This window comes from Caretta caretta, chromosome 4 (genome assembly GCF_965140235.1).
Source record: "Caretta caretta isolate rCarCar2 chromosome 4, rCarCar1.hap1, whole genome shotgun sequence".
NCBI lineage: Eukaryota > Metazoa > Chordata > Testudines > Cheloniidae > Caretta > Caretta caretta.
The window spans coordinates 147,901,789-147,920,122 of NC_134209.1; the positions used below are offsets into that span (position 1 = coordinate 147,901,789).

The 18,334-nt window shown below is 46.5% G+C and overlaps 1 protein-coding gene across 1 annotated transcript in view; it reads right to left on the reverse strand.

Moving 5' to 3' along the window:
- Positions 1–18,334, reverse strand: part of GFRA4 (GDNF family receptor alpha 4) — a 131,065-nt gene that overhangs the window by 37,712 nt on the left and 75,019 nt on the right. Inside the window, exon 2 of the mRNA XM_048846398.2 lies at positions 8,752–9,030. Within this exon, the coding sequence (XP_048702355.2) occupies positions 8,752–9,030 (279 nt within the window). The remainder of the gene's footprint in view (positions 1–8,751; positions 9,031–18,334) is intronic.

Here is an 18,334-nt window from a genome sequence, read left to right on the forward strand (position 1 = left end):
CATAGTTTTCTTCAGCTCTGAGTTTGCTGAGCTCATTCACTGTGCTCTCAAATGTCCAGAGGACATGGAACAAGTCAATTTTCTTTGACTGTAGGATTCCAGAGGCTGCAGCTGTGATAACTAAGATCCTATGCCACCACAATAGATTGAGGTAAACCATCCAAGCCATCAAAGACAGGTTGCTTTTTGCTTGTATGTCCTCGCCACTCCTGCGTTCAGCAACAGTTTAATCTTCTAGGCATTCAATTACATTCTCAAAATTTACTATCATTGCCTCATTTCATTCAAGCTGCCCATCTAGACTTGCAGCGTACCTTTAGATGTAAAGGTCTCCTTCATTCTTCAGACGCGTGTTCAATTTCATCTGCAGCATCAATCCTGTCAACTTCTGTGAGGGCTTGAAATGCATCATCATTTCCTCTTCCTTTAGCAAAGCTGTACTCTCTCAAGCACGATACAGATAAAGAAGATAAATATTCTCTTTAGACTTAATCATTAATTTTTCCCATCGATGGTTAGAGTCTGTGAAATATTTATATATTTCCTGCAAAGTTGTGAAGAAAACCTTCAGATCTGGACTGGCCTTACCTTCCGCAGCTTGCACCAAAACTAGGTTACTGTGATGTGCTGGGCAATGGATGTATGGTGCCTACACTTTGCCTCCCCTGCCTGAAGGATATTCTTTCATTTTTGTTTGCAATCCTCCATGATCTCCAGCCATAACCCTGGCACTATCCTATTCCTATCCAGACATCTGTTTGGGGTTTAATCCATATTTTCAGGATAAAACATTAGTTAACTGGTCACACACGGATGCAGCACCTGCCTCACTTACTGCTCAAAGCTTACAAACTGCTCTTTTATATCTGCCACTTCTTTGACACGATCAATATTAACAAAGTGAAGCAAAATGGCCATTTGATCAACATGGCGAATATACATGACTTCATCTGCAATGACAGTGAAAAAAAAAAAAAAGCTTCTTTGCCACTTTTCAGTATGCACCACTTGCTAAAAGACGTATAAGTTCATCAGTAATTGTCTTGCTCAAGTATTTGACTATCTTGGCGTCGCTGATATTTTGGGAAAAGTTGTATTATGTCTGTCAAGTAGCTTTCTGATGGTCAGGTAAATACCACACTTGTTGCTCTCCAGCACCTCACAGTGGCCACGGAAGGTGACACCTAAAGTAGCTAACGTTTTGACTGTGCCAAGCAATATTTTTAGTACTTGACATTTCTTAATATTTTCAGATGCTTGTTTATCAAAACAGGCTTTGATGCGGTGACGCTTCGTGACCTGCAGAGCTGCCACATGTGACTTTTCATGTTGTTTGCTCCTCCCATGAACACTGACTTTAGCATAGTCTTCCAATCATTGTTAGCCACGTTGATTTCCAAGTTTCTGAATCACCCAACGGGCAACACATGTGACCGTATGCGTCATCTGAAAGATCTGCATAAACTAAGCCACTTGACATGCAAACCTTCATACGATCAATTTTTCATTCTGTAAAATGAAGATGAAAAGTGGCAAAATGTAGGGGAAAAAGGAAACCTTCCATTTGGCCTATTGCTCAATGGGCTGGCAAGGAGTAATCTGTAAAATTATACGCAACAGCTGACGTGATAAAACAGAATCTTGAAAGCAATTTTGATCAGATGGTAACGTCAAACCTATTTCAGCAGGAAGGCTGTTTGGACCTGCGTCATTGCTGACCTGTTCATCTACAGGAAACAAAGTACATTTCCCAGTGGCAGCCCTTCGGCACCGGAGTGTGCTCGGTGTCTGTGACCCCTGCAGGATGGGGTCGGAAACTTCTATTACTACCAGCTACGGGGCATGCCCAAATGCTGAGCGATTTTTCAAAGGCATTGCAAGACGGATGGGTGTGGATCTGTTGGGACCCTGATAAAAATGGGGGTTGATGGCCAGGGGCAGCGTTAGACACATGCAGCCCATACAATTGCATCAGCCCCGAGACAGTGAGGGGGCCCCTTGCCAGGGTGACTGACTCCATTATTTGTGAGGGTGAGGCCCCAGAATCGAGTGGTGGGGAGCAGTTGGCAAGGGCAGAGGAATAGCTTATGCAGCTGTTTGAGGGCCCATGCAGTTGGAGGACCCCCTGCAGGCTCAGGGCTGCTCGGCTGCATAATATATGCCTGGCACAGGCTTCTGCCACTGTTTGCAGCTGGCTGACACCTCTAGGAAGGGCCCGGTGAGTGAGACTCCAAAATGGTGGCTCCGCCATGAACTCTGATGAGTGGGATGGCCAATGGCAGAGCCTCACCTCCCACTGTGAGGGCAAATTCAAACGAGGGGCAGCAGGAACTGGTGTGCGGCTCTTCCGAGAGGCTCTGACTCTAGCTCCGGTGGTTAGCGGCTCTGGCTCCCATGACAACAGTTCTGGCTTTGGCGGAAGCAGTGGTGATGGCTCTAGCAGCAGGAGCCCAGGAGCAGGGCCTGGGCCAGGGAGAGCAGACAGTATGGCCTGGAGCTAGGCAGGCGTGAGGGATCGGGGAGCAGAGCAGGGCTGCAGAGGCAGGGATGAGAGTGGGGGTTGGGGAAAGTGAGAGTTTATCTATCTCAATGTGGGCCATGTGATGGCCCACAATAAAAACCTGCACTGGGGCCCATCTTTTTCTTCCTCTATCATTGGCAGATGGGAGGAGGAGATGGGAGGGACCAGGTCAGCATTTGCTGGCTGTTAAATCTGCCACTGCATGTAATAAGGTAAATTACGCCTGTAATTGTACATGAAATTAGGCAGTAGGGTTTGCACTTTTCTATTTCTTGTATGGAAGATCACCATGTTTGCCCATTGATGTCACATTTGCTTTATCTATGAATTTGGAATCTACAACCGAGGACCATAATGAGTATGCTGAGAAATGGAAACAGCTGATGAAGGAAGCTTATGAATGGACATCAAAATGTTCTAAAAAATCTGCTACCCATGGTGAGAATCGTTATGAACAGAAAGCGCATGGTGCTGACCTCTTAGCAGGTGACAAAGTACTTGTCAGGAACCTTTCAGAGAGAGAGGGAGCAGGAAAATTAAGATCCTCCTGGGAAGATAAGATTCATGTAGTATTTGAAAGGAAAGGGTAGTCGATGAAGTAAAAGCAGAAGCTGGAAAGGGATGTGTTAGAGTTCTTCATCGCAATCTTTCACTTTCCTCTGACTTCTCACCCTGGGATAGAACACCACCCTCTAACCACAGAGGAAGACACAGTGAACAAGGCAACTAGCCCAATAAGAGATCACAATGAAGACAGGAATTTGGACTCCAGGGACTCTAATAGTGAGTGAATCCAGGGGCAGAAGCATTTCATCCGCGACTGGGAAATGAGGATGTTGTTGATCCTGAAAACTTGAGAATGGCTGATCAGACTGATGTGACATACACACCAGCTGGAGAAAGACATGAATGCCAAAATGAGAGCATGGTACCAGAAACCATTGTGCACAAGAGGACAGATCACCAGAACAATCCACTGACAGGTGAGGTCATCTGACTAGAGAAAGAAGAAGCCGACAGACACTGGCATAGGAAGCGTTAAGGACATCTACTTATCAGTGTCTAAATCCAACTATTGTACAGGTGATTGCACTATGGGGTTATCCTCAGGTTTGTTACATGCTATACCCATTTCTGTATCTTATCCTGCATTCTATGCAAGGCTGATATAATATTGGTAAGTGAAGTGTTCGATAGCTCTGGATAGTTTGTAATTAGGATAATTTAGTACATTTTCGAAATAGCTTGCAGTATGCCCTGTAACTTGCAGTTAGATGTTTATACCATTGATCACATCCGAACTGTTATTTTATAAGGTGTGAATATATTTGTGGATGTAAGGGGTTCAGAGCTGACTATTCATAGAATCATAGATATGTCGGGCAGGAAGCGATCTCAAGAAGCCCTAAAGGCCAACCCTCTGCGCTGAAGCGGGACCAAGTAAACCTAGACCATCCCTGACTGGTGTTTGTCCAACCTGTTCTTAAAACCTCCTGCCCACCATGCTGACCAATATAGTTTCATTGTTTCCTTGTACTTCCCCCTCTGTCTGTATCCATCTGTTGTCTCTTGTCCTATACTTAGATCGGAAGCCCTTGGGGCAGAGACTTTCTTTTTGATCTGTGTTTGCGCAGCACCTAGGACAATGGGGCCCTGGCCCGTGACTTGGTTTCCTATGTGCTACAGTAACACAGATAATTAACAACGATAGCTAATGGAAGCAGAGACCCCGGGTTGTGTATCTCTCCACAATAGTCCTGGAAATGCCCTGCTTTGGGGATTTCATATACAGTGAACTCAACCAAAAAGAAACCCAAAAGAAGGGCCCAATTGAGCAAGGCGCTGAGCCCCCTTATTTCCCAATGACTTCACATTACGGCACTCAGCACCTGGTAGGTTTGGCCTAAGAGCTGCACTCAGGTTTCTGGGAGATGGGCAACATGGCCCTTGCTCCTGGTAGGTCTGGGCAGCCATTCACTTTGTTCTGCACAGCCTCTTGATCCAAGCGTCACCCTCAGCACCTTTGCTTTCTGCTCCTGTCAGCATTTTATTAACCTATCTGTTCTGCAGCCTCTGGTTGGAACCGTCCGTTTTATTCCTCATTTAATTTTCATGGTGCATAAAACGCTGGCAGGCCTGACCGGGGAGAGTTATCGCTGCCGATGTGTACTTTTATAAGGGTGCTTAAAAAATATTAAATCAACATTTACTCAAATATTTGCACCGTGTGGGGATGAAATGCAGTGTCAGGAGCATGCGCCTCAAATCTGACACATCCCAAAGACACTGTCAGGCAGGAAACTCAAAAGAGTTTGGTTTAGAACCATAGAACCACAGGGTTAGAAGGGACTGCCACGGTCATCTAGTCTAGCCCCCGCCAAGATGCAGGATTTGTTGTGTTTATACCATCCAAGACAGGTGGCTCCAGCCTCCTTTTGAAAAGCTCCAGTGAAGGAGTTTCCACCCCCCGCAGGTATCTGTTCCATTCTCCTACTGTTCTTACCGTCAGGAAGTTTGTCCTGAGATTTAATCTAAATCTGCTATGCTGTAGTTTGAACCCATTGCCTCTTGTCCTGCCCTCTGTGGCAAGAGAGAACAACTTTTCTCCACCTTGTTTATGGCAGCCTTTCAAGGGTCTGAAGACCACTATCATATCCCTCGCTTAATCTCCTCTTTTCCAAACTGAACATACCCGGTTCCTTCAGCCTTTGCTCGTATGGCTTGCATTCCATCCCTTTGATCATCTTTGTCCCTCGTCTCTGGATCCTTTCCAGTTTCTCCTCATCCTTTCTATACACTGGTGACCAAAACTGGACACCGTTCTCCAGCCAAGGCCTCACCAGGCCTCACCAGGGCCGAGTAGAGCGGTACTGTCACTTCCTGTGACTTGCATGCTGTGCCTCGGTTAATGCAACCTAACATTGCATTTGCTTTTTTTGAAACAGCATCGCATTGCTGACTCTTGTTGAGGTTGTGATCCATGACAACTCCCAGGTTGTTGGGTTTTTTTGTCACCCACACCACATTATTTCTTCAACACAGACTTTAAAGGGACATTTATATAAAATCAACAAAACCAGTTTTAGTTTATTCCTTTTTTTACAAAAATGCTCTTGCCCTTCCCCAGCTACAGATCTCTACCCAGGATACAAACATTACAGATTAAGTCTCGTAGCCACTGGGGAGTTAGATAATGATTATTTGCCTCATTAGACAGATGGAGAAACTGAGGTACAAAGCAGTAAAGAGATTTACTAGAGGTTACAAAGCAGAACTGAAGCACAGTTAGGAAAAGAACCATCTATAAGTACGTATATGGGAAGGGATCTAATGTAGCAGACAAAAGCATAACAAAATCTAATGGCTGGGAGCTAAAGCTAGATAAAATCAGGTTAGAAATAAGGTGGATGTTTTTAACAGTGAGGGTAATTAACCATTGGAACAACTTATCAAGGGCTCTGGTGGATTCTCCACCACTGAGTGTCTTTAAATCAAGATGTATGAAACAAACAAACAAACTCTAGCTCATCTAGAAGATATGGGCTTCATGCAGGAATCATTGGCTGAGATTGCTATACAATCACAATGGTCCTTTCTAGCCTTAAAATGTATAAATCTATGACCCCTGATCTCCTGGCTCCCAGTTTCCGTGCTTTACCCACACAGAGTATCTCCTGTGTTTTGGATTTCTTTCCCAGTGCTGGAAACACAAACACAACATCCCTGTGCTAATGTGTGAGTTGTGGCCAGGTGGTATCAGCACAGGCCAGGGATGGCGGTGGGGCGGGGGGGCAGGAACACCCATATTCTGTCACTGATGCTTTCTGCAGCCTTGGGAAAAATCACTTAATAATAATTCATTCCCCACCCTACAGCTGGGGAGAAATGAACCTAAGTGAATTTGGGGCTGGATCCCAAGTGCCTTCCACATGGAACTCCCAGAGAAGTCGTTACAATGCAGGCTGCAAGCTCTCTGGGGTAGGGATTGTTTTCAGTGGATGTTGGTAAAGAGCCCAGAATGATGGAGCCTGACTGGGGTCTCTGGGCACTATGTCATAATGATCATAGATAAAGGGGGCAATGCATAATTAGACCAAAGGCTTGGAAGATGAAATGGTCCAGCTGATGCAGCTGGGATAGCAGCTCTGCACACATACCCCTACCCCCAGGTCTCACCTTAGCTTGAGGCATGATGTAGCCACTCTGATATCATAGAATCATAGAATATCAGGGTTGGAAGGGACCTCAGGAGACCATCTAGTCCAACCCCCTGCTCAAAGCAGGACCAGTCCCCAACTAAATCATCCCAGCCAGGGCTTTGTCAAGCCTGACCTTAAAAATATTTAAGGAAGGAGATTCCACCATCTCCCTAGGTAACGCATTCCAGTGTTTCACCACCCTCCTAGTGAAAAAGTTTTTCCTAATATCGAACCTAAACCTCCCCCACTGCAACTTGAGACCATTACTCCTTGTTCTGTCATCAGCTACCACTGAGAACAGTCTAGATCCATCCTCTTTGGAACCCCTTTCAGGTAGTTGAAAGCAGCTATCAAATCCCCCTTCATTCTTCTCTTCCGCAGACTAAACAATCCCAGTTCCCTCAGCCTCTCCTCATAAGTCATGTGTTCCAGTCCCCTAATCATTTTTGTTGCCCTCCGCTGGACTCTTTCCAATTTTTCCACATCCTTCTTGTAGTGTGGGGCCCAAAACTGGACACAGTACTCCAGATGAGGCCTCACCAATGTCGAATAGAGGGGAACAATCACGTCCCTCGATCTGCTGGCAATGCCCCTACCTATACATCCCAAAATGCCATTGGCCTTCTTGGCAACAAGGGCACACTGTTGACTCATATCCAGCTTCTCATCCACTGTAACCCGTAGGTCCTTTTCTGCAGAACTGCTACCGAGCCATTCGATCCCTAGTCTGTTGCGGTGCATGGGATTCTTCCGTCCTAAGTGCAGGACTCTGCACTTGTCCTTGTTGAACCTCATCAGATTTCTTTTGGCCCAATCCTCTAATTTGTCTAGGGCCCTCTGTATCCTATCCCTACTCTCCAGCATATCTACCACTCCTCCCAGTTTAGTGTCATCTGCAAACTTACTGAGGGTGCAATCCATATCATCCTCCAGATCATTTATGAAGATATTGAACAAAACCGGCCCCAGGACCGACCCTTGGGGCACTCCACTTGATACCGGCTGCCAACTAGACATGGAGCCATTGATCACTACCTGTTGAGCCCGACAATCTAGCCAACTTTCTATCCACCTTATAGTCCATTCATCCAGCCCATACTTCTTTAACTTGCTGACAAGAATACTGTGGGAGACCATGTCAAAAGCTTTGCTAAAGTCAAGGAACAACACATTCACCGCTTTCCCCTCATCTACAGAGCCAGTTATCTCGTCATAGAAGGCAATTAGATTAGTCAGGCATGACTTGCCCTTGGTGAATCCATGCTGACTGTTCCTGATCACTTTCCTCTCCTCTAAGTGCTTCAGAATTGCCCTTGCTAACACCATTCTAGACAGCGGTAGTAGCGGGACTGAAGTATGTTTACACTAGACACTCTGCAGCTACAACGCTGTAGTGTAGACTCTTACCACAGCAATGGGAGGGGGTCTTCTGTTGCTGTAGCAAATCCACCTCCCTGAGAGGCAGTAACTAGGTTGAAGGAAGAATTCTTCTGTCAACTTAGTGCTGTCCCCACCAGGGCTTAGGTCAGCTTAACTACGCCACGCAGGGAGTGAATTTTTCTCACCCCTGAGTGACGTCATTGGAGCAACCTAAGATTTAGGTGTAGACCCGACCTGAGTGGCCCAGGGGACTGACTGCAGAGCCTGTCATATCTAAGTCACTGCTGGTCCATTGAAGGATCCAAAAGTCTCTATCATTGGATGTGGCTGGTGGGAAATCTGGGAGAAATGGGTAGGTGGGTCTCAGCTCAGATCCGAGCGGGCATGAAAAACCACCACCAGAGCCAGCACTAACTGCAAACCAGGTGGGCGTCTCAGCAGAGAGGCCAGCATCTGGATGGCGACTCAACTTGTCTGGAGAAGGTTTCACTCTGCTCACATCAAGTGGGGAGGAAGCTAGCCCGGCTGCTGCCTGAGCTGATCCTGTTCTGTGGCTAGAAGGAGCTGGAGCTGGAGTGTTTCACCAACCCAAATTTCCTTTTTAAGACCCTATTTGGAGAACCCTCCCGCGGAGACATGGCACCGACTGACCTTCCATCAGGGTGTGGTGGATGCTCCAATAGACACTCAGGCAATGTTTCTCCTTCTTCATGCCCCGTTTGCACTTGCAGCCATAGAGCTGGCTGGACAGCAGGGCCGTCACCGTGCTCCGGCACTGGTTCTTGGCGTCTGGCCCCAGTTTGTTGGCGCCGTTGCCCGCAATGCATTGCCGGAGGGTCCGGAATTTGGAGCTGCAGCTGGGATCATTGGTGCAGGACTCCCCGGCCTGCAGGCAATCTCTGCCCGAACTCACGGCTTCTGTCATGCCTTCTGCAAGAGAACGAGAAAGAGAGAGAGTCATGGTGTGATGCTCCCAGATTGAAGATCAAAGCAATTCAAGAACATCTCCCACTTTCCGGGCCAAGCTCTGAATAAGCCTTTGCTTAAATACACAAGCCCTGTGGCCTGGCTTCCCCGAAGATCCCCAAGCACCTTACAAACAATGGGCCCGCTCATGAAGTCCTTACTCAGCCAGATCTCCCATTGACCTCAAGGGCACAAGTCCAAACTGCAAAATCAGGACTTCAATATACAGTCACCTCCCCTCCTGCTGAAATGCACCTACAGTGGAATGCAGCAGCTGCTTAGCAGGGTGTAGCAACACCTCCCCACAGCCTCCCAAAGCTGCCCATGCAGCTCTACAGATTCACCTACACGGGAACTGGGCGGGCAACATGCCCCCTTTGCCCCACATTGGCAGAGGGAAAGCCCCAGGAATGAACCGAGGCTATGCCTTCTTTCCCTATTTTGTGGCCCATGGAAATCGCAGAGCTCCACTGAAGTCAAAGGCGATTTACACCAGTGTAAAATCTGGCTTTTTGACTGTAGTATCCCAGATGAAAGGCAGTGGATCAGCCCTGTAAGGCTCGGTGCCCTGGCAATCCATTGCATGGACAGACCTACTGAATTGCTGCTGATTCCCCTCTGTCTCCCAGCAGCTGAGTGTGGTGCGGCTGCCTTGCCTGCCATGGGGAGGGCAGCAGCGTACGTGGGAGGAGAGGAGACTCAGATCCCTTCGCATGCATGTGTTCTCGCTCTCACGCATTCAGTGGGGTCGCAGATGGGAAAATTCTCCAAAGGTTCAAAAGGCATTGGGTGAATGCAGCCTCAGTAACCGCGGGGAGGTTTGGATGTGCAGCGGGCAAGCCCCAGGTGTGCGATGACTGGGTCAGCGTATGTTCCAGGGGCAGGCCAGTTTGTCACTAGCTAGCCATTAGGATTGCTCCAGGGCTAGTGCCTGGTTCGATCATTTCCAGTGCCTTGGCAGAGGGCAGGCAGGTCTCGAGTTTTCCCCTCTGAGGGTATGTCTACATCGCAGTGGGAGGTGTACCTCCCAGCTCCTGGGGACGTACCCACAATACCTCTGATCAAGCCAGCTTGCTAAAAATAGCAGCATCACTGCGGTTGCACCGGGGGGATGGGGGACTGGCTAGCTGCCCCGGGGACGTACCTGCGGTTTCAGATAGGATCACACTCAGCGCACCTAACTCATCTCGCTCCCTGTGTGGCGACTTTAGAGCTAAGACAAAATGTGCAAAATTTCATCCCAAAAGGAATTAGTCCGTGTCACATGAGCAACTGGCAAAGGTGGGTTGGAATGGATGGTGGGACCCAGTATGAACTCCAGCAGAGACTAACCATGCTGGGTATAAACACAGACAATCTGCAAAGACTGTACGGTACTTTGGGAGCCTACTTAAAATAAATCAAACATTCGCAGATTGAAACATTTGCCTACAAAATATAAAGTGAATATGTTCTCAAGCTGAGACCCATTCACATGAACAGAGAGACCAGGAGCAATATTTACAGATCAGTGCCCCGAGTGCTGGTGCTTTCTGTTTACGATGCCGGAACTGGAAGCTACTTTAACTGGGATGTTACAAATGACCCATTCTATAATCACGTCATTTAATAACTAAAGGATCCGGGGATTTTTATTGTTAGCGGTGTCTTTGCTGGTGAGACAACATAACGTCACATTTCCCCAAGTGTGGCCCTCAGGAGTCATTTTATACAATGTAAAAAAAGAGTCTCTCTGAGAAAAATCTCTGTATCTTACAATATGGATGATGCGTCTTAACCTGCCCATGAGTGAAACGGATGTAAGAACATAAGAATGGCCATACTGGGTCAGACCAAAGGTCCTTCAAGCCCAGTATCCTGTCTTCCGACAGTGGCCAATGCCAGATGCCCCACAGAGAATGAACAGAACAGGGAATCATCAAGTGATCCATCCCTTTTTGCCCATTCCCAGCTTCTGGCAAACAGAGGCTAAGAACACCATCCCTGTCCATCCTGGCTAATAGCCATTGATGGACCCATCCTCCATGAACCTATCTAGTTCTTTTTTGAACCCTGTTATAGTTTTGGCCTTCACAACATCCTCTGGCAAAGAGTTCCACAGGTTGACTGTGCACTGTGTGACAAAATGCTTCCTTTTGTTTGTTTTAAACCTGCTGCCTATTAATTTCATTTGGTAATTCCAAGTTCTTGTGTTCTGAGGAGGAGTAAATAACACTTCTGTATTTACTTTCTCCACACCAGTCATGATTTTATAGACCTCTACCATATCCCTCACATAGTCGTCTCTTTTCCAAGCTGAAAAGCCCCAGTCTTATTAATCTCTCCTCATATGGCAGGTGTTCTATACTCTTAATCATTGTTTTGCCCTTTCCCAGTTCCAATATATCTTTTTTGAGATGGGGCGACCAGATCTGCACGCACTAAATCAGATCTTCCTTGCCAAGGATGAGCAAGTTCACGGTCTTGCTTTCACCATGTTCTTTGAGGGGTCTCTCTCAACACAGTTCTACCTAATGATTTGTACACTGCTGCCCATCACCATGGTATGTGAGTGCCAAATTCAGGTCACTGGCATTTGGGCCACGGATATGTTTTTTTTTTCCTGCTGCCTCTTTGTTGTAGCAGAACTTTCAGCTCCCTTCTCTCTTTATTTGTGTATTTTGAAAGCCCTTTTGCCTGTATTATTCCCTTTTCTTAGTGCCAATTCCACACTGTTACTGTGGACAGGTGGGGTCAGAAGTTTATTTTCACATCCTGTATATGGCTATATAATATATCCGACCTGATTTTGATTTCGGATTGCCTTCTGACCTCACATCAGAGTAGCTTTCCTGCCCTGCTCAGAGGAAAATGGTCACCCAAATCCTCCACTAGGTGGCAGTAGCCTTTTACTGTCTTTCTAGTTTAATTGAAAGGCTTTTACTTAATTCACTCAAGCGTTGATGAGAGAAGCCAGAAAGCACAAGATCCTGAAGTCCTCTGTTTATCCATGGACACCTACCCCCGGCAACATGCCTCCACTCTGATTTGCAGGTCCAAAGGGTGCTGTGAGTCTCCAGCCCCATCCCACCAAGATTCCCAGCTCATTCTGGAAGTTTTGTAGTGTGGACACCTGCCTAGTGGGAGCTGGGCTAACACTATCAACCGGTCTCATGGAAGGGCCACCAAACAGCCCGTTAGACGATCCTGGTTTTCATATACCAACCGTGAAATTCAAACTGGTTAGTGGATACTGATATGTCTATTAGCAGCAAAATACTTAATATTTGGAAAACTAACCTCCCGTTTATTCAGAAAGGTCCAAAAAAATGGTCAAACGTGGAGAAGAGAACTACAAAACGGGGGGAGGAGGGGGAAACACACAGACACCAAATATTGGTCCCCCAAGGATGCAGTCATGCAGTTGTGAAGTTACCTGGCTCATCTGTATTGTCGTTACCAATGTTAAGATTACATTTGTAGCTTGTGTATGTCAATTTGTGTGGTCAGGTGCTCATGTGTACATGAGGACAGAGCCCTTTACAGACAGCAACTGTTCATTTCACATGTGCCGGTGGAATAATGATGATGCTATCATGATTGGTTCATGTGCATCGAGTGCACTGCCCTGAACAAAGAGAATCAGTATTGCTCAATTTTGTGTCATAGTCACCATACTGCTAAGGCTACGAGAGAGTCTCTTTTAGCATAAGTGCTAGAGGCAAGAGGATTTGGCTCGTGAAGCTCACAGTTATTGTGACGAGCAGCGTATTGTGACCCCCCTGCAGGGGTCGTCAGCTAATGATTTGTTACAATACCAAATACTTGAAGGTGGTGTACAAAAATAATGAATAGGTTGCCTTGTCATGAAAGGGACTGTTGAGAAACATATTATTATGCAAAGACAGACATGAAATACACCAGCTCCCTAGTATGCTGTGAAAAGCACAACAGAACCAGCAACATGTAAGGCCCCTTTCACATTGTGAAAGTGAACCAGTGAAGGGTTGTTCCCAGAACTTCCTCCAGTGCGGTGTCCAGCCCACTTTTAAATTATCCACTTGCTGGAGCTTCCACCAGTCCCCTCTGGGAGACTGTTGCACACTCAAGTATTTCTTTATAGCCACCCCCGCCGTACACATTGCATGGCTCATGCTGCTTGGCTGATTGTTTTACTGAATTAGGTCAGAGCAGCCAACACAAGTGGACGCTGATTGATAATGATTGTTAGGAGTAGCGCTCGGTGAAATTAGAGATTTGGTGTAAACACAGGCTTTAAACTCCAGAACAAAACACGCAGATAATGAAACGGCTACACAGGACAGCTTGGTCGGCTGTTACTAACAATCCTCCTGGGCAGGGAGACGTGTTGCTCAGAATTCTTTGGTGAGAGTGGCTCAGCAACCAAACTCATGAGGTTCTCAGAGCAACACCAGCCGGTTGGGGCAGCAGCAGGAGCTTGTACAACGAAAGAGGGTTTGCAGCAGCATTTAGGCTGCTGCTGTCCTGAGACCACTGCCCATCAAGTTGACCAATGCTGTCTCATGATTTCCTGGTCTGTCTGTACCTAGCTGCCGGCTCTTGTCTTAGACTTGGATTGTAAGCTGTTTGGGGTGGGGCTGTCTTTTTGTTCTGCATTCGTACAGCGCCTAGCACAACAAATGCTATCACACTTGCTAAGTGTGTCCCTCGCCCCCTAGTGGCCGGACCACATAGAAGATAGTTAACTACTTCTACCAACTAATGAAATGACCCCTTTAGCACAAGTGGTTAGAGGACTCTGATCCAAAGCCCACTGTAACCAATTGAAAGCTTTTCATTGACTTCCACAGGCTTTAGATGAAACTCTTGAAAGGTCCTATGTTCAGTTCTTGCTGTTGACAGATCCGCTCCACACAGGGCTAACCAGGGTAGTGCCATGCATGAGTGATCCAAGTACTATGAAGAGCAACACGCGTGAATGCAAAACTTTTTCAGCCAGGATTACAAGACAACACCAGTTATCCATGCTTTCTTATTCCCAGGTGCCTAAATATTTCTAAGGATCTGGGCCCTCTCCTCCATTGAAGTCAATGGGAATTAAGCGCCTAAATACCTTTAAGGATCTGGGCTCAGTACCTGCATGCCCAGAATTTGGCATGATGGATCCTCACACACCTGGAGAAAAAACATTTATGTGCTGATGACCGTGCACTGGTTGCTCACTCAATCGATCAATGACATTCTATTTATAACTCATCTCTTTGCTCATGCAGTTAACCGCTTTGGTTTCACAATTAGCCTAAAGAAAACCAAAGAGTGTACTGAACTTGCCAGGGATACACACGCCCACCCAATTATTAACACCACCACCATTCCTCTCAAGTCTGTGGGTAAGTTTTGTTGCCGATGGAGCATGCCAGCACAGAGTGCCACAACGGATTACGGAATTACCCCTCGCACAGCCAAGGCGAGCTCGGCATCTGGAATGTTGTTGGCTGCTTTTGCAACAATTGGGGTCTCAGAATAAACACGAAGCTAAATGTCTATTGGGCAGTTGTGCTAACAACATATCACCACCATATCAGTTCCAGATGCGCCATCTTCATGCTGTCTGCAGGGTCAAATTGTAGGACAAGATTCCTAACACCTAAATCCTTAATTGTTGTCAGATGTCCAGCATTCAAAGCATGCTCATAACAGCTCCAACTATGTTGGTCTAGGCATCTTGTTCATATGGCCAACTCAAGAACCCACAAGGCCATATTTTGTGGTTGGTTAAAGTGAGGCACCTGCTCTCATGGTGGTGAGTACAAATGATATAAAGATACACTGAAGTCAAACTTGAAAGCTTTGAGCAGGGGGTTGGACTAGATGACCTCCTGAGGTCCCTTCCACCCCTGATCTTCTATGATTCTATGTCAGGTTGAGCCCAGTACCTGGGAAGCAACAACGCATGACAGAGCAAGGTGGAGGTAAATTTGTCATGTTGCCATTACGCCCAGCTTCCAAGCAGTTATTAACACACGCGAAAAACATGAACAGCGCGAAGCAAGGATACAACAATCTGCAATGGTCATGGACAAATTGTGTGTGTCCCACATGCAACTGTGTTTGCGGTTCTTGCACCGGCCTGATCTCCCACATACTCCTTCATTGATAGCGTTCGCTGAATTCTCATATGTGTACACTGACATGAGACTCCATCCCGCCATCCTATAGGGGCCAAGTCTCCCCTATCCAATTCCTTTTCACCCTGTGGAGTTATATGACACGGTCTCCCACAGTATTCTTGTCAGCAAGTTAAGGAAGTATGGGCTGGATGAATGCACTACAAGGTGGGTAGAAAGCTGGCTAGATTGTCGGGCTCAACGGGTAGTGATCAATGGCTCCATGTCTAGTTGGCAGCCGGTATCAAGTGGAGTACTCCAAGGGTCGGTCCTGGGGCCGGTTTTGTTCAATATCTTCATAAATGATCTGGAGGATGGTGCGGATTGCACTCTCAGCAAATTTGCGGATGATACTAAACTGGGAGGAGTGGTAGATACGCTGGAGGGGAGGGATAGGATACAGAAAGACCTAGACAAATTGGAGGATTGGGCCAAAAGAAATCTGATGAGGTTCAATAAGGATAAGTGCAGGGTCCTGCACTTAGGACGGAAGAACCCAATGCACTGCTACAGACTAGGGACCAAATGGCTAGGCAGCAGTTCTGTGGAAAAGGACCTAGGGGTGACAGTGGACGAGAAGCTGGATATGAGTCAGCAGTGTGCCCTTGTTGCCAAGAAGGCCAATGGCATTTTGGGATGTATAAGTAGGGGCATAGCGAGCAGATCGAGGGACGTGATCGTTCCCCTCTATTCGACATTGGTGAGGCCTCATCTGGAGTACTGTGTCCAGTTTTGGGCCCCACACTTCAAGAAGGATGTGGATAAATTGGAGAGAGTCCAGCGAAGGGCAACAAAAATGATTAGGGGACTGGAACACATGACTTATGAGGAGAGGCTGAGGGAGCTGGGATTGTTTAGCCTGCAGAAGAGAAGAATGAGGGGGAATTTGATAGCTGCTTTCAACTACCTGAAAGGGGGTTCCAAAGAGGATGGCTCTAGACTGTTCTCAATTGTAGCAGATGACAGAACGAGGAGTAATGGTCTCAAGTTGCAGTGGGGGAGGTTTAGATTGGATATTAGGAAAAACTTTTTCACTAAGAGGGTGGTGAAACACTGGAATCCGTTACCTAGGGAGGTGGTAGAATCTCCTTCCTTAGAGGTTTTTAAGGTCAGGCTTGACAAAGCCCTGGCTGGGATGATTTAACTGGGAATTGGTCCTGCTTTGAGCAGGGGGTTGGACTAGATGACCTTCTGGGTTCTCTTCCAACCCTGATATTCTATGATTCTATGATTTACACCTCTTCAAAGGGCGTATAGGATGTTACCGTTGCAAATGGAGACATGAAGAACTCCAAACGATGCAAGGGGATGGAGACTCAAGCCTTTGACATGTGTTGAGATTAATAATCCCTATCTTGCATAACGCTTTTCATCTGTAGATCTCAAAGCACTTCAAAAAGGAAGCAACTATCATTATTCCTATTTTACAGATGGGGAAGGAAAAGCATAGAAAGGTGCAATGATTTGCCCATGGTCACACAGGAAGTCCGAGAGAGCTGGGATAATGCAAGTCCCGTGCTTTATCCACTGGGCTTTATGTGGTTTTTTTACCCTGGAAGATATAACAAGTGATAGCACCTGTACCACCACAGATCTACCGAGCATCATGCAAAGACAGGGTCAGTACAGACACAGGGGGAAGAGCGCCCTCTATTGAACCAATAGCATCGCTTTCTGCAGCACCTGTAGCTTCCCTGACATTTCCCGTTCTATGTCCTGATCAGATCTGACCCTGCTTAGCTCATGTGGCGAGAGCCACAGGTAGTTGTTAAACCATGTAGGGATGTCCTGACATCAGACAAGTTCTCAGAGGCTCCCCTGCAAAGTTACATTCAGACCATCGGATACTGATGTGGCATTACCTCAAAGCATTGTCTGTGCTGGGTCTTAGTCCAAGAAGGATACTTGAACGCAGCCCCCGGCTCGATGCAGCTACTCATCTGTTACATGCAGGTTATGAAGAAGAGCTCGGTGTAAGCTTAAAAGCTTGTCTCTGTCACCAACACAAGTTGGTCCAATAAAAGATATTACCTCCCCCACCTTCTCACGCAGGATATGAATCAGGATTCTTTATTCCAGACACCAACGTAAGAAACACACTCCCTGGTAGCTTCATTGTGTACAAGGATCGAATACAGTCCAGCTCAAGGTCTTTTCTTTCTCCCTGACAGACTTCAGCGGACACATGTTAGATGCATTTCTCCTGGCTGCTGGCCACCCAGCAGGGCATTTGCCTGTCTCATTAGTGCATGGACTAAAGAATCTCAAATTTTATTTTGCAGTGAGCCTGATTGTTGCCTTATGCTAGCTCTGCCTCACCTGGGTTATGTTCTAGCTGCTCCATGGAGCTGTTCCACTTTCATGCAGAGCTGGGGGATAGAGCTGAGAGAATAATGATTTTTTTCTGTTCATGGACAGTTCCAAAAAAACCCTCATTTTTGGTCCAAGCGAAAAGGAGATTTTTCAGAATTTTTTTACCTGAATTGAAAAGTCAAATAAACAAGCAAAAAGACGGCTTTGATTGGAAATAAAATGTTTCATTTCAGTTTTAACTCTTTTAAAATGTTTGACTTTTTAACAATAAAATTGAAGGACGTTTCAAAACAAAAAGGGATTTTGTTCCCCCCGAAGAAAATGTCAAAGCTAAATATTTTGACTCTTTCAGAATATTTTTTTGTACGAACCATTGAGCAAAACCAACATAAATTCACCAAACATGTTGGTGTCACCTCATATGCATTTTTCACCAAAAAAAGGTTTGCCCAGCACAACCCTGGGACCCTCCCTAGTGTACATTTCTATAGGACCTTGTAAGAACTTATACTGAGCAAGTTCTCCAACGTACTGTGTCAATCTCAAAATCCAGATCCAGTCTCTTCACTGTCATAATCTTTCTCCCCACATTTGCTGGTGACTGAAACTGTCCTGCTTCCATGTCAATGCATGCTGCGACCGTATCAAATTGCACAAACTGAGCTTGGTCTACACTTTATTAGAGCATCGGGGAAGCCCGGATGCTGTGGGAAGCGATGCTCATGATCTAGCGCTCTTCCTTGCGAGTCAAAACCAGCCCAATGCTTCAGACAGGTGCTGTCTTTCGGGTGAAGCGGAACATTGGCAACCTGCCAGGGATGGGCACT